The sequence below is a fragment of the Cyprinodon tularosa genome, unplaced genomic scaffold (assembly GCF_016077235.1).
Source record: "Cyprinodon tularosa strain WSP-4 unplaced genomic scaffold, ASM1607723v1 ctg737, whole genome shotgun sequence".
NCBI classification, from domain to species: domain Eukaryota; kingdom Metazoa; phylum Chordata; class Actinopteri; order Cyprinodontiformes; family Cyprinodontidae; genus Cyprinodon; species Cyprinodon tularosa.
The window spans coordinates 26,324-41,527 of NW_024039493.1; the positions used below are offsets into that span (position 1 = coordinate 26,324).

Consider the following 15,204-nt stretch of genomic DNA (forward strand, 5'->3'; position numbering starts at 1 on the left):
TTAGTCCTAAAACTAACCCCAACTCAAAGAACAGGATTTTAGCATATGGGGACCAGTTGAATGTCGCCATATTTACCTTTAAGTCCCAGCATGAAGAATATGTTGCAAAATACTTGCCCTGAGTTGTAGCTAAAACAAGACCACTGTAACACACAGTAACACAATGTAACACTATATCATACACTCACCGGCCACTTTATTAGGTACCCCATGCTAGTAACGGGTTGGACCCCCTTTTGCCTTCAGAACTGCCTCAGTTCTTGGTGGCATAGATTCAACAAGGTGCTGGAAGCATTCCTCAGGGAGTTTGGTCCATATTGACATGATGGCATCACACAGTTGCCGCAGATTTGTCGGCTGCACATCCATGATGCGAATCTCCCGTTCCACCACATCCGAAAGATGCTCTATTGGATTGAGATCTGGTGACTGTGGAGGCCATTTGAGTACAGTGAACTCATTGTCATGTTCAAGAAACCAGTCTGAGATGATTCCAGCTTTATGACATGGCGCATTATCCTGCTGAAAGTAGGCATCAGAAGTTGGGTACATTGTGGTCATAAAGGGATGGACATGGTCAGCAACAATACTCAGGTAGGCTGTGGCGTTGCAACGATGCTCAATTGGTACCAAGGGGCCCAAAGAGTGCCAAGAAAATATTCCCCACACCATGACACCACCACCACCAGCCTGAACCGTTGATACAAGGCAGGATGGATCCATGCTATCATGTTGTAGACGCCAAATTCTGACCCTACCATCCGAATGTCGCAGCAGAAATCGAGACTCATCAGACCAGGCAACGTTTTTCCAATCTTCTATTGTCCAATTTCCATGAGCTTGTGCAAATTGTAGCCTCAGTTTCCTGTTCTTAGCTGAAAGGAGTGGCACCCGGTGTGGTCTTCTGCTGCTGTAGCCCATCTGCCTCAAAGTTCCACGTACTGTGCGTTCAGAGATGCTCTTCTGCCCACCTTGGTTGTAACGGGTGGTTATTTGAGTCACTGTTGCCCTTCTATCAGCTCCAACCAGTCTGGCCATTCTCCTCTGACCTCTGGCATCAACAAGGCATTTCCGCCCACAGAACTGCCGCTCACTGGATGTTTTTTCTTTTTCGGACCATTCTCTGTAAACCCTAGAGATGGTTGTGCGTGAAAATCCCAATAGATCAGCAGTTTCTGAAATACTCAGACCAGCCCTTCTGGCACCAACAATCATGCCACGTTCAAAGTCACTCAAATCACCTTTCTTCTCCATACTGATGCTCGCTTTGAACTGCAGGAGATTGTCTTGACCATGTCTACATGCCTAAATGCACTGAGTTGCCGCCATGTGATTGGCTGCTTAGAAATTAAGTGTTAACGAGCAGTTGGACAGGTGTACCTAATAAAGTGACCGGTGAGTGTACAGTGGCAATATATTAACGTACAGTGACACACTGTAAGATATAGTAACACACTGCAACACACAGTACCACTCTGTAACACACACTAACATACAGTAACAATCTAGTACACACAATAATGTACGGTGTCACACTGTAACAGAAAGTTGTAGCAAAACGCTGTAAATGAAAATGATGCAGAGTTTCATGAATTTCCAGACAGAAGCTATAGATTGTAGCAGACATGGGCAATGTGGAGTCAACAAGTAATCTCCATGTCATGTATTTAATCTACCCAGCCAATTAACCAGGTGAGTCCAATCTGCACAGGTTAATTCACGGTTGGACTCACCTGCTTCAGTGGCTGGGTAGAACCAATACATGACATGGAGATGACTTGTTGACTCCACATTGCCCATGTCTGGATTGTAGTTCCACTGGTCTGATCCACTAAACAGAATTCAGGGAGCTGAACTTCCTCCAGGTATGAATGAATTCAGGAGGGGATGTCTGTCAGATTCATTGAACCTTTGTGTCGATGCAGCTGCTCTGTTTGAGGCCAACTGAAATCATGGCGACTTTGGAGGAGCTGCAGAGATCTGCATCTCAGGTGGGAGAATCTGTCCACCAGCACTATTGCTTCAATATTAAATAAATCCTTGATTTCAAGAACTTTATACTCAAATTCTTGTTTTTTCAACCTCCAACCTTTGACCTGTTTTTCACCTCATGCACTGTTTGTAAATCAAATGGTTAAAAAGAATAAGAAGTCCTGTTTGCAGTTTCCAGCAGGAGACACAGCCCACCAGAGGGGCTGCAGTCCAAAGACACCAACTGAAGTCTTTGACCTCTATGCAACAAGTTATCCAGCCTAACATCCCCATTATTAAGCATGGTGGTGGCAGAATCATGCAATGGAGATGCTAACTTTAAGCAGGCTCAGAGAAAGAGTTGGTAGGTGAACAGACTGAGCTCACTGCAGCAATACTGGAGGAAATGAGAGCTTCCAGCAGGATAAATTCCAGTCCTACGTAATACTGAGAATCTTCAGATGGGTTAGGCTTTAAGATTTAAAATGAATTAAAACTAGTGTGCAATAAATTATAAAAATGAAATATTTAAAGTCGGCAGAAACTAACCCCGAATGGTGTCGACTCATAAAACACACAAGCACAGCAGATATCTTATATTTCTGTCTTTAAAAAGAAATATAATTAAACTCCACAGTGATGTATTATTATAATTTGCTCATTATGTAAAACAAAGTAACGTTTTTGGCGTCCTACTGTTTTTTTCTTATCACGGGTGGCGTCGATATTAAGCTGCATGGCCACCTGTCACATAAAGCTATTTATAAACAGGCTACTTCCTGGAACACGTCCCTGTTAAACACCTTTTACAACAAGCGGGAGGCTCATTAAAAGACCGGATCGTACGAGGACAGCTGTCTCTACGTGGTTAAATGAGCCGCTCTAAGGCTGTGGATGCCTTTATGGAGGGAGGATAACGGCCCTGACCTCAGGTCAAAGGTCAAAATGAGGTGAAATCCTCAGGGTTTGTGTCTGAGAAGGTGGAGTGAGACGTTTGGCCCCGGCCCTCCAGAGGGAGCCAGCGGGTTGAGCAGGTGATGCCTACCGTCGGAATCGATGCTGTTGAGCGCTGTGGGGGGGATGATGGAGACTTTGCATTGACCCAGAGGACATTTGCGAGGATACAGGTCCATACAGGCTGTATGCACCTAGACCAACAAAACAGAAACACTTCATTCAAAACAGAAGATGTGAGAACGATCAGGACTGAATGCAGCAGTGAGCTGGTAGTGAGGGGGGGCGGGGCTGCTGGGCACAGGCCTAACGCTCAGAAGGACTGGTGAGGACATGTCACCACCGATCATTGGGTGGGTGCAGCTATCTGTATTGAGAGCGTTCTGAGTGTTTTTTTCCCTCTCTGCCTCTTGGTGTTACATCCACTGCAAAAACGATCAAGAAATGATTAAAAATTTCATAAATTAAGCGTATTTACCCTTAATTCAAGTAGGTAAATGAGATGATTTGCCAATTTAGTGAGTATTGTTACTTAGATTAGATGAGCCCCTGAATGATATATGACCTACTGTAGATTACGTTGAAGAAAAAAAAAGTTAAAAGGGTCATTTAAAAGTTAAAAAGTAAAGTTAAAAAGTTAATAAGCCTAGTTAACTGTATTATATTTAGGTTTATAAACTAAAAAATGTCAGCGCCAGTATCAGAATAAATGCCTCTAATGTTTTGTTGGACCAAAGAAAATGTTTCTTTCACTCTCAGTGTTTTTCTTTTTTCTTCTAGAAGCACTTTTGTTATTTTTCTTAATATATTCGGGCAAGTAGGCGTTTCTTATTATTACATTGACATTCGTTTTTGCCATCCAAATATCAATATTTATTGAATGTTATAAAGGTAATAAGGTCTTGTACTGGATTTGAATAACACAATTGGCTTGAAATTGAGATTTTCAAAGTATTTCACTGAGCGCGCTATAAAGGGGATTTCATGTATGAACATGTTCCTCCATGTGGTTCCATTTATACGAGGACGTGACAGACGCCTTACCATCGCCTTGCACCAGAGGCAGCGCCAGTCCTGCAGCCTCAGGACACTGCCACAGGTCTTATCGCACACGGCACATTTGGCACTGACGGGCAGGTTGCCCTCCAGCCACTGATGAGGCATGGCGATCTGTGGGATGAACAGAGGGAGCGTCACTGACGACGGTTCCATCCATTCAGGTAAAGCTCGCCATGATGTGTCAGATCATCAGGGACATCAGACAGCCAGAAAAAATTAACGGGAAAAACATGAAATCTACTGTAATGTATAAACATGATTTCATTTATTGGGGGAAAAAAAAGATTTTAAAGCATAAAAGTAATTCCTCTCTTCTTAAAGAATAACTAAACTCTGTTTATCTACATGGTGAGCTTGATTTCTAATGTGTTTAGGCCACACCTGTAGCTTCAAGAAATGGCTTCAACAGAACCAGTCTGACAACAGGAAGTAGGCTAAAGGATTGAAAAGGAAACTCATAATGCCTCAAATTAAAGAAATTCCAGGAGAGATGAGAAACAAAGCAGCGTCTTTCAGTGTCAAAAACCTTTTTTTCAGGTGTTTAGAAGATCCATGGCGCTGGTTCTATTGGACCTCAGGGCAACGTTTGTTCCTCACTTTATTGTATTAGAACACCTTCAAACCTGCTCTGTCTCTCTGCTTCAGGCCTGGACTGGTTTAAATCCTCCTGATCAGCAGGGAACTTTCCATTAGAACCACAGAAATCCCATGTGGAGTTCCCCTGGGCTCCATCTTAGGGCCCCTCCTATTCACTATCTCCGTCTAACTCAGATCTTAAAGGAAAAGTCGCTCATATTCAGAATTCAAACTTCTAAAGGTAATTTAAATATAAAATGATTCCATCCTGTTCAATAAATGATCAGTGTTTTTAATTCAGAGTAATTTTCCTGTGAATGTGCTTTACTGGAGGCATCCATGTTTGTCAAATAAAGTACCAAACTAAGTGTTAATGATGAAAACTATTATTATTTTTATTTTTTTACTAATTAACACTAAATTCATTAAATCTTCGCAAACATATTAGTTTTAAGTATAAATAATGATCCATTGATTATTCCTTGCAGAGCGGATTTTTTCTTTAATAAACAACATCATCAGTTACCATGGCGATGCAGACGACACCCTGCTGTTCATCACCTGGTGAGTATTACCCTACTCCAGCTTTGGATACATGCAGAGAAGAATTCAACGCATGGACGAACTAAATGTTCTTCAGCTGAATGAAAACCAAACTAAAAGAATCATTTTTTGGACAAAGGAAGTTCTAAAGGCATTTCTGGGGGGGAGGGTCCAAATGACCTAGACTGCTACAGAGGTCTAACATCCTGATGATCCACCTGGTACCAAACTATCACAGGAAGAAGAAGAGCAGCATAAAAAGGCAAACATAGTGGTGGGAGTGTGATGGTCTTGGCCTGTCTGTTAGAGATTTAGGGAGTCCTAGACAACACAACATTTTTTTATATTTCCTTTGTTTTTCTTTGTTCAACATCAACATTTTTCTGCTGATCTGAGGCTTTAAAAGCTTAAAAAATAAAAATAAAAGGCAGGAAACACTTTATGACAGCGGTAAAAGTTGCTTAAACTCACCCCATCCTCATCCTCAATGATGTCCTTCCCAATCGAGGCTAAGGTCGTCCATTTACAGTTGTTAGTGGCTCTGACAGCGCAGCGTTTGTGAGCTTTGAATTTACACACTGAAAAACAGAGAAATAGGACTGATAACCCTTTACTACAGCAGCTAGATGTTCCTGAGGACAGAAAAACCCAGTTTTATTTAGATCTGTTCTATTAGTGGAGTGCTGGCCTAAGGGTTAGAGCAGTGCGCCTGTGTTCTGAGAAGGTTGCAAGCACCCGGTTTGAATCCCACATCCTCCACTCTGGGTCCCTGAGCAAGACCCTCAACCTCTGATTGCTCCCCGGGCACCGCACAATGGCAGCCCACTGCTCCTCGAGAGGATGGGTTAAATGCAAGGAATAATTTCTCCAATGCGCACACAGCATGGTTCAGGCCAGGAGGGTCTCCCAAATATCAGGTATGGAAGAAGAAAAGCAGCTTGCTCTGTGCTGAAAATGTCGCTGTTTCGCCTCCATCCTGGTACGTAGTTCCATACAACAGAATTAAGAACTGCTTTATTTGTAGCATTCCAGTAGGATGACATGGGGTTAGGGTAGAGCCCATCTAAAGGGGGGGAGATGTGTGAGGCATGGCTGCCTCCGAATGCGCTGCACTTTGAAAGAAGGTTGTTCTCATAACCTACAGATAAAGTTCTTAAAAACAGCAGGACAGATTTCTACAAGTTAAACATGTTTTCAGATATAGATCCTCCACCTCCACTTCTGCTCTCAGGATGTTAACAGGATTCAACTTCTTCCTGAAATCTCCAATCATCTCCTTGTTTTGTTGACCTTCAGGATCAGATGATTGTTTCCACACCATGCCACAAAGCGCTTCACCAGCTCTCTGTCCTCAGCTTCTGCTCCATCTTTGATGCTCCCAATGACTGCAGAGTCATCCCAGGATTCCTGCAGATGACAGGACTCTGTCTGGTCCTGGAGGTCAGAGGTGAACAGAGGAAAAAGGAATGGAGAGAGTACCGTCCCCTGTGGTGCTCCTGTGCTGCTGGATCAGACAGCTGAGCCTTCAGTTTGTCTGTCAGGTAGTCTTTGATCCAGGCAGTGTTGGGCAAGCTACTGGAACATGTAGTTAAACTAATAGCTTCTCTACATGTAGCGGCGCTACTGCCCATCACTGGATCCAGGTGGTTGTTGTTGCCTCCACCTGAGTCTGCTGGAGTTTCTCCCAAAGTCAGTCAGGTTGAATCGTGTTAAATGTTTGGTAGAAATCAAAGACACGTCTAAACAACAGTGGGTTTGTTGAAGCAGGTGGATGATGACATCACCAGCTCCATCTCCATGGCAATAAGCAAACGGCAGGTCCTGATAGCTGCTGGTTAGCTTACTGAGGTGAACCAACAGAAGTCTCTCTAAGACCTTCATGATGTGGGATGTCAGGGCAACAGGTCTATAGTAACTGAGGACTGCTGGCTTAGTTTTTGGTCCTGGAACCAGGCAGGAGGTCTTCCACATCCCTGGAACTGAGACCAACCGGACGTGATGACTTACTGTGATCCAGTTGCCTCTTTACTTGACTTCAGGAGACTGATAGTTGAAAGACGAAGGGAGAAGCACCATCTCCTGGTTTGGCTGAGAACAAAATCGTAGAAGCAGGAGGGTCCATGGCAGAGCTTGTTCCTGACCTGAACCTGTTGAACCTGTTCTTGATTTCTCATATCTTGACCCTAAGTTGTTCTGAATCCTCCTCAGTGTAAAGGCCGACCTGCTGTTAGCTGTTAATGTGTCAAATCTGGATGCTCTAAGTCTGTGTTTTTCAACCTGGGTCCTCAAGGCATCTTGCCCTGCACAAATAAAGCCGGGCGTACACTGTATGATTTTTTTGCCCTGTTTGGGCCGACTATCCAGTCGTGCGAGAATTTTTCGATCAGGCCGACTTTCAGCCTGATGATGCGTGGTGTACAGGGGGTAACGAGGGGCGATCACCCTCTAATGACCACCTCCCCATCAGGAATCATAAAATCAGGAGAAAATCAAACCTGTTTGAAATTCAGTCGGCCGTCGTAAGGTGGTCGTGGGCAAATCGCTCAGTGGGCAAACAAAGATTCTTCTTCTTCGTCATGGTTTTGGCTCTCTTCAAGTTTGATCTCTGAGTTTTCATTGATTTTATTTCCATTTTTATGTTCTAGTTATTTCTAATTGTATTTGAGTTCTTAGGTATTTCTTGTATGCCCTCTGTTGCCCTCTTGAGTCAGTTTCCTTTCCCCCTAACTCCCTTCTAGACTCCTCTGTTCACACGCTGTTCCCAGTCTGCTGATTAGCCTGGTCTTTCTCTCTCCCATATATACACCTCCTGCTATGTCACTGTCACTGGTTTGTCGTCATTTCTTTGTCCACTTCTTGCAAGTAATCTGGGTTTTCAGTTTTAGTGGATTTTGTTTTGGATTTTTGCTTCTGTTGAACTTTTGGTTAATTAAATCTTCAAGAAACCACTTCAGTTTTTGTGTCTGCATTTGGGTCCTGTCAAACCTCCAACCCACTCGACAGTACAAACCAACCAAGAGTGCCTGAACAGGAGGTGCATATATGGGAGAGACAAACAAAGAGCAGGCTAATCAGTAGATTGGGAGCAGGTGTGGACAGAGGAGTCTAGAAGGGAGCTAGGAGAAAGAGACTGACACAAGAGGGCAGCAGAGGGCATACAAGAAATATCTAAGAACTCAAATACAATAAAAAATAACTAGAACACAAAAATGGAAATAAAACCAATGAAAACTCAGAGATAAAACTTGAACAGAAACAGAACCATGACATTCTTCCTCTCAGATGGAAACACAGAAGCATGGCGGGGGGGCAATGAGTGAAATGGAGTCCTTTCTGTCAAACTGACAGACCGTAGTAGCCATGTTTGCTCAGCCATGCCTTTTTGTCCAAATACGTCGTCTCCTTTTCTTTTTAGGGCTTACAAATATCCAAGGCAGCACGTTTCACTCTAGTGAGCTTCATATTCCTCTTCTACTGGTTTGGCTTCCAGACAGACAAGTCCGAGTAGCGCCATCTCCCTGCGGAGCTGAGTCCCACCTGGTTTTTTGGCGTACAGTGTGAGCAGGTAGATCGCATCAGACCATCGGGTCGCAGTGTGAGAACAAACATGGTGAGCTGTGACCTCACACTGTACTTCGCCGTACAGTGTGAGCTGTAGTTGCGTGCAACGATTGAAAATATCACGCAGTGTAAGCCCGGCTTTAGATGTTTTCCAGCTTTCACAGTCCTGATATCAACTGATTGCTGATTAACAGGATTTGCTGAACTGCAATCATCTGAATCAGGTGTGTTAAAGCAGAGAAAAGATCTAAAACCTCCAGGCAGTGTGCCTGGAGGACCTGGGGTGAAAAACACTGGTCTAAGTGAGACACGAGAGGCATTAGGTAAATATAGCAGGATTATCTCTCACACCAAAACAAAGAGACTGCACTGGCTGTTTCCTTCAGAGGAGACAAAGCACTTAGCAAACTGATGAATAATGCCTGCTCTCTGGGGAGCTTTCCTTCCAGTCACCCCACCCAGCTCATGTACAACTGTACCAAACAATCAACAGCGATGTCACTCTACAGCCGGCACAGATACTACAGGTCTGAATCATATCCGGGAGCAACAATCAATGCTTCAATCTTGTCTACCACTAAATGCTGTTAGGGAGCATTAGCAGAGCATTAAGAGAATTCAGTAGACATGATAGCACAGTCCCTAATGGCCCGGCATCACAAAGCAGACTGGAATAAAACACTGACTCTTGGATGAAGACTTTATGAAGTATAAAAGAACACAAATCAAACCCGCTGACTGTCCAGCTCTGCAGAGAGGAAGGGAACTTCAAGCTGCGCTGATTATTATATTATAATATTGCTGCAACTAATGATTATTTTGAAAATCAATTGATCTGTTGATTTTTTTTTTTTTTTGATTAATACTTAAGAGAATTAGGGCCACCGAAAAATAAAAAAACAGATTTTTAATTTCAGTTTATTATGGGGAAAAAATGTCAGAATTCTGACTTTAAACCAAGAATTCTGGCTTTAATCTCAGAATTCTGAGTTTAAACTCAGAATTCTGACTTTAAACTCAGACTTCTGACTGTAATCTAGAATTCCGACTTTAATCTTATAATTCTGACTTTATTCTCAGAATTCTTACTTTAATCTCAGATTTCTGACTTTAATCTTATAATTCTGACTTTAATCTTAGAATTCTGACTTTAATCTTATAATTCTGACTTTAAATTCAGAATTCTGACTTTAATCTCAGAATTGTGGATCCTAATGTAGATGGGCTCCATGAAGGCAGAGATGTGGAGATCTCAGCTTCACTGACAAAGATGTGAGTTGATTGAGAGGAACAGGAACACATTGGTGGAAAATGAGGGAATTAGGCACCTTTTTCCGTCCCTGAGGATCCCTGCTGATGCTGTTTGATTAATGGAAGAGCTGAAGGAGATAAAAAAAAGAGAGCTAGTCTCTAAAACAGACATGGCTACAGCTGGATGCTAACATGTTTGTTAGCTGTCAGAATTCAATCAGAATCCTGAGATAAAAGTCAGAATTCTGACTTTTTACCCATATTAAACTGAAATAATATTCAAAAATCATTTACCTATTTTTCAGTGGCCCTAATCCTCTCCTGTAAATTAGCGCTGGGTCACTCTGTCAGCTAAAGGCATGTTTTAGAGTCTCTACACTCCAACGATGAATAGATGATTAAATTAGCTGAGGATTATTTCAATAATTGATTCATGAGTGTTGATATAAATGCAAATCTAACATGTTACAGTTATTTATAGATCAAAGCAGCTGATATAGGAGTTTGACTCTTGAAGCGTTTCATTCGAGGCTTTTTAACTAACAAACTTGATTTGTGTCTCTGGAGATAAATAATGAAACCTCCATAATTCAATCAGATCTAAGGTTTGTTCTCGATGCCTTCTGATCTGGAGAGAACATAGCTTCATAGAGGAGCGTAATGAGCCTACCCTAACAGGTAAGCATTAGCTAATTTAGCATCAGGAGCGTGTGGAGCGTGACACCAACAAGGCAAACAAACTGTCTTCTCTCTTAACCTGAATCCCTTCAACATCTCAGCTCACACCTTCCAGCGCAGATCAGGAGGCGTCATTCTCAGCACCCTCTGACTCTGCTGATGGTAAATGGAGATGTGCGAAAGCTAAAAGAGTCAGCTGATTCAACGCTTATGTAACACACAGTATGAGATGAGAGCGGAAGGCCTGGTTAGAGCTGCAGACCTGGATGCAGGCTTGGCTTTAATGTTTCCCTCTCTGCACGTCATGCAGCAGCTCTGAGGGGCATCCTGCTGCACCAACAACCATGTTTAAACATTCACACCGCCATTTTTAAACCCACAGCCATCTGGAAATACAACCACAGCTAGCTTCCCATGGTAGCTACAAGAACGGGCTCACCTGGAGCATTATGGGACATTGGCCTACAGAGTCTGATCTCTGATGGACCCTGTAGTTCTGGTAGAAACTCCTCATTGCCTTTTGTTCAGAGATTTAAAGGAGAAGTCCGCTCATGTTCAGAATCCAAACTTCTGAAAGTTCTTTAAATCTGAAATGATTCCATCCTGTTCAATAAATGATCAGTGTTTTTAATTCAGAGTAATTTTCTGTGAATGTGCTTTACTGGAGGCATCCATGTTTGTCAAAGAACACTACTGCCACCTACTGGTTAGTGACGTCACGGTGCGGTATCGGCTGTTGATCAAGTCCCAGTGCTGTATCTGGTGTTTGTCACAACGCGCTATTATCCAAGTCATCTTGAAAACATTCTTCTTCCAAATGTTGGCTACATATTACGGGTTTTTTCTCTGGCCAGAAGTTCGATGGCAAATCCTCCCTCTTCAAGTTGGCGATCCAACGACCAACCCGTCCGTGGAGGATCAGGAATCAGAAAGGTGGATAACTCTTTTCTTTCACTTTTACCCGATGTATTCCAGCATCCAGCTGCCATGCACGTGGGCATTGTCAGTTTCACTATAGCTCTGGTGAATTTCAATGGTGAAGTCCTCTGGAAATCTTCAATAATTGTTGTTGATTGCAGATGTGTCTAGTAGTTCCCATTGATTTAGCTTGGAAAGCGGGGAGAATGGCGCTAGGCTTACCGCACCGTGACGTCACTGCTGGAAGATGGCAGGAGGGAGGGGCTACTAGACTTGGACAAAAATGGCCGCTCCCAGACTCAGTGATCGCCACAAAATTTTTATTTTTTTTACTGATTAACGTTAAGTTCATTAAATCACTGCGAAGGTATTAGTTTAAGTACCGTATAAATAATGATCCATTGATTATTCCTGCTGACCGGACTTCTCCTTTAAATCTTCTGTGACCGGGCTTCCTGGGTTTACAGCACGATCTGTAAACATACAGAACTAGCAAAAAATAATCCTACCCCTCAAGTTGTTCAAATCAAACCACAGATTTCAGCAGATTTAATCAGGACTTTAAGCCTTGAGCGGAAAGCAACAGTGAAATTAAAGTGGAGTTTGTTTCGTAAAACCTTTTCCAAACAGAAACTTGCTTTAATTTTCATGAAATGCTTTGCAGAGCAATCCAGTAACACCCAGACGGCTACAGTCTGGTGTACGTTTCCACCACCTTTGGACATGTAGATACAACCAGGCTGCATGGAGGGTTTCTGTGAACAACTGATCCTAATAGAGTTGATTCCTTCCCGCTATCATCATAACCCTTTTACAGGGGAAAATAAGACCTCGTCTATTAAGCCAGGCCAACAATTCCCTCTAACGATCCCCATTCCAAAGGGGGGGACCCGTTCATCCATTTCTATTTGCATGTTTTCTAAACTAAAACCAGGCTTTGTTGGGCTGCTGGAAAAAACCTGGAACTAAACGCTATTTCTGACATTTGGAATTGAAAAATCTTCCTGGATGGAAGAGAAACGTCTTCAAACTTGGAAACAAAGTCCAGTGGATTGTTTTTAACTTTTTTCCTAAGCCAGTGTTCCATCATTGATTTTATTCTGTAGTCTGGCCGGTCCATCTCTGGTTGAACGCTGAAGGATGAACTTTGACCCTCGATTCTCCTGCAGCCTTTAACAGGTTTTCCTTCCAGAAATATGTCCAGATCAGAGTTTCTGCTCCTGCTGAGGAAATGTTTTTCCTTGGTTTGATGCCGCCATCGCCACGTCTGGAAGCTGTTGTTCTTAGTTTTTTGTTTCCTGATGTTCATCAAACCTGTGAGGCTCAAACATCCACTGGATTCAGAACCAGCAGGGTATTTTATTAAGGCTCATTGAGTTAATGTTACATACATGACGAAGAACTACAGTGGAGCCATCTTCAATGTGACACTCAGATATGGTGATGTTGCTCCCATGTTGAAACGTCCATATTGTATTTCCGGTTGCAGAATAATGACATCCAGATGGACCTGGCTACTGACGTGAGGTCCGAGGGCGGGGGGAGAGCTGGATTTGGTTCAGTCTAGAGACTGAAGGGGCCGGAAATGAATGTGCGCTCAGATTTTGACCCTTTAAAGGAGGAAATCCTCATATTTTCCTTTCGTTTCATGCTAATGTTGGTTTGAGACCTGAAATTCCATCTAAATACACTTGTGGCAGAATGAGACAAAGACTGATGTTTTCAGAGCCTGTAAACCTGAATTCAAGCTGTTAAAAATCACTTTCTTTCTTCAGCTTTCAAAGACATTTTAATTCAGAATGAATATTTCAGACATCTGATGCAAAACAGGAGAACTATTCCTACTGGAGTATTTCCATGTGTAGCAGTGTGTATGCAGGGTGCAGAGTGTCGTTTACCTTCACAGGAGAGGCCATGGGATGTGACCCCAGACAAGCTATCTTTACAGACGTTGCAAAAGGTGGGCCGTGCGTGGGAGCAGGCGTACCAGTTGTGCATCCCTGAGAAATGTTCCACATTAAACTGTGCCGTCTGACAAAGGAGAAGTTAAGACAGGTTGGCAGCACTGAGAAAACAGTCAGAGAAGAGCAAGCACAGTGCACTGAGTGATAACAATCAACACCTTCTCATTCCCAACTATTCACAGGGTGACACCCCGCCAGGAGCCCCTCCCTTCGGTGCTAACGTACGGGCTGTCTGATGCCCAGAGAGCCCCCGCTCTAACGACACTAAGAGAATAAAGTCATAATGTTACGAGAATAAAGTCGCAACATTACGGGAATAAAGTCATAATGGTACGAGAAAAAAGTCGCAACATTACGAGAATAAGGTCATAATATTACAAGAATAAAGTCTCAAAATTAGAGAATAAAGTCATAATGGTACGAGAATAAAGTCGCAACATTACGAGAATAAGGTCATAATATTACAAGAATAAAGTCGCAAAATTAAGAGAATAAAGTCATAATGTTACGAGAATAAAGTCGCAACATTGCGGGAATAAAGTCATAATATTACGAGAATAAAGTCATAATATTATGAGAATAATGTCGCAACATTACAAGAATAAACTCATAATATTACGAGAATAAAGTCGCAACATTAAGAGAATAAAGTCATAATATTATGAGAATAAAGTTGCAACATTACAAGAATAAACTCATAATATTACGAGAATAAAGTCGCAACATTAAGAGAATAAAGTCATAATATTGTGAGAATAAAGTCGCAACATTACTAGAATAAACTCATAATATTACGAGAATAAAGTCTCAACATTATGAGAATAAAGTCGCAACATTACGAGAATAAAGTCATAATATTACGAGAATAAAGTCTCAACATTACGAGAATAAAGTCGCAACATTACGAGAATAAAGTCATAATGTTATGAGAATAAAGTCGCAACATTACAAGAATAAAGTAATAATATTACGAGAATAAAGTCGCAACATTACGAGAATAAAGTCGCAACATTACGAGAATAAAGTCATAATGTTATGAGATAAAGTCGCAACATTACAAGAATAAAGTCATAATATTACGAGAATAAAGTCGCAACATTACGAGAATAAAGTCGCAACATTACGAGAATAAATTCATAATATTATGAGAATAAAGTCGCAACATTACGAGAATAAAGTCATAATGTTATGAGAATAAAGTCGCAACATTACGAGAATAAAGTCATAATATTACGAGAATAAAGTCGCAACATTACGAGAATAAAGTCATAATATTACGAGAATAAAGTCGCAACATTACAAGAATAAAGTCGCAACATTACAAGAATAAAGTCATAATGTTATGAGAATAAAGTCTCAACATTACAAGAATAAAGTCGCAACATTATGAGAATAAAGTCATAATATAACGAGAATAAAGTCGCAACATTACGAGAATAAAGTCATAATATTACGAGAATAAAGTCGCAACATTACAAGAATAAAGTAATAATATTACGAGAATAAAGTCGCAACATTACGAGAATAAAGTCGCAACATTACGAGAATAAAGTCATAATGTTATGAGATAAAGTCGCAACATTACAAGAATAAAGTCATAATATTACGAGAATAAAGTCGCAACATTACGAGAATAAAGTCGCAACATTACGAGAATAAATTCATAATATTATGAGAATAAAGTCGCAACATTACGAGAATAAAGTCATAATGTTATGAGAATAAAGTC

General features: G+C 41.7%; 1 protein-coding gene across 6 annotated transcripts in view; it reads right to left on the minus strand.

Annotated features, from left to right (window-relative positions):
* The window catches only part of LOC119772986 (diacylglycerol kinase eta-like), a 125,812-nt gene that overhangs the window by 25,659 nt on the left and 84,949 nt on the right, over positions 1 to 15,204 (minus strand). For 4 of the 6 annotated variants that reach the window (XM_038269719.1, XM_038269718.1, XM_038269720.1 and 1 more), the window contains 4 exons: positions 13,410 to 13,542; positions 5,575 to 5,681; positions 3,970 to 4,095; positions 3,017 to 3,119 (listed from right to left, as the gene is read on the minus strand). In XM_038269719.1, coding sequence (XP_038125647.1) covers positions 3,017 to 3,119; positions 3,970 to 4,095; positions 5,575 to 5,681; positions 13,410 to 13,542 — 469 coding nt within the window. Of the gene's footprint in view, positions 1 to 3,016; positions 3,120 to 3,969; positions 4,096 to 5,574; positions 5,682 to 13,409; positions 13,577 to 15,204 lie in introns of all 6 variants that reach the window. The other 2 variants (XM_038269723.1, XM_038269722.1) reach the window with 2 other exon arrangements.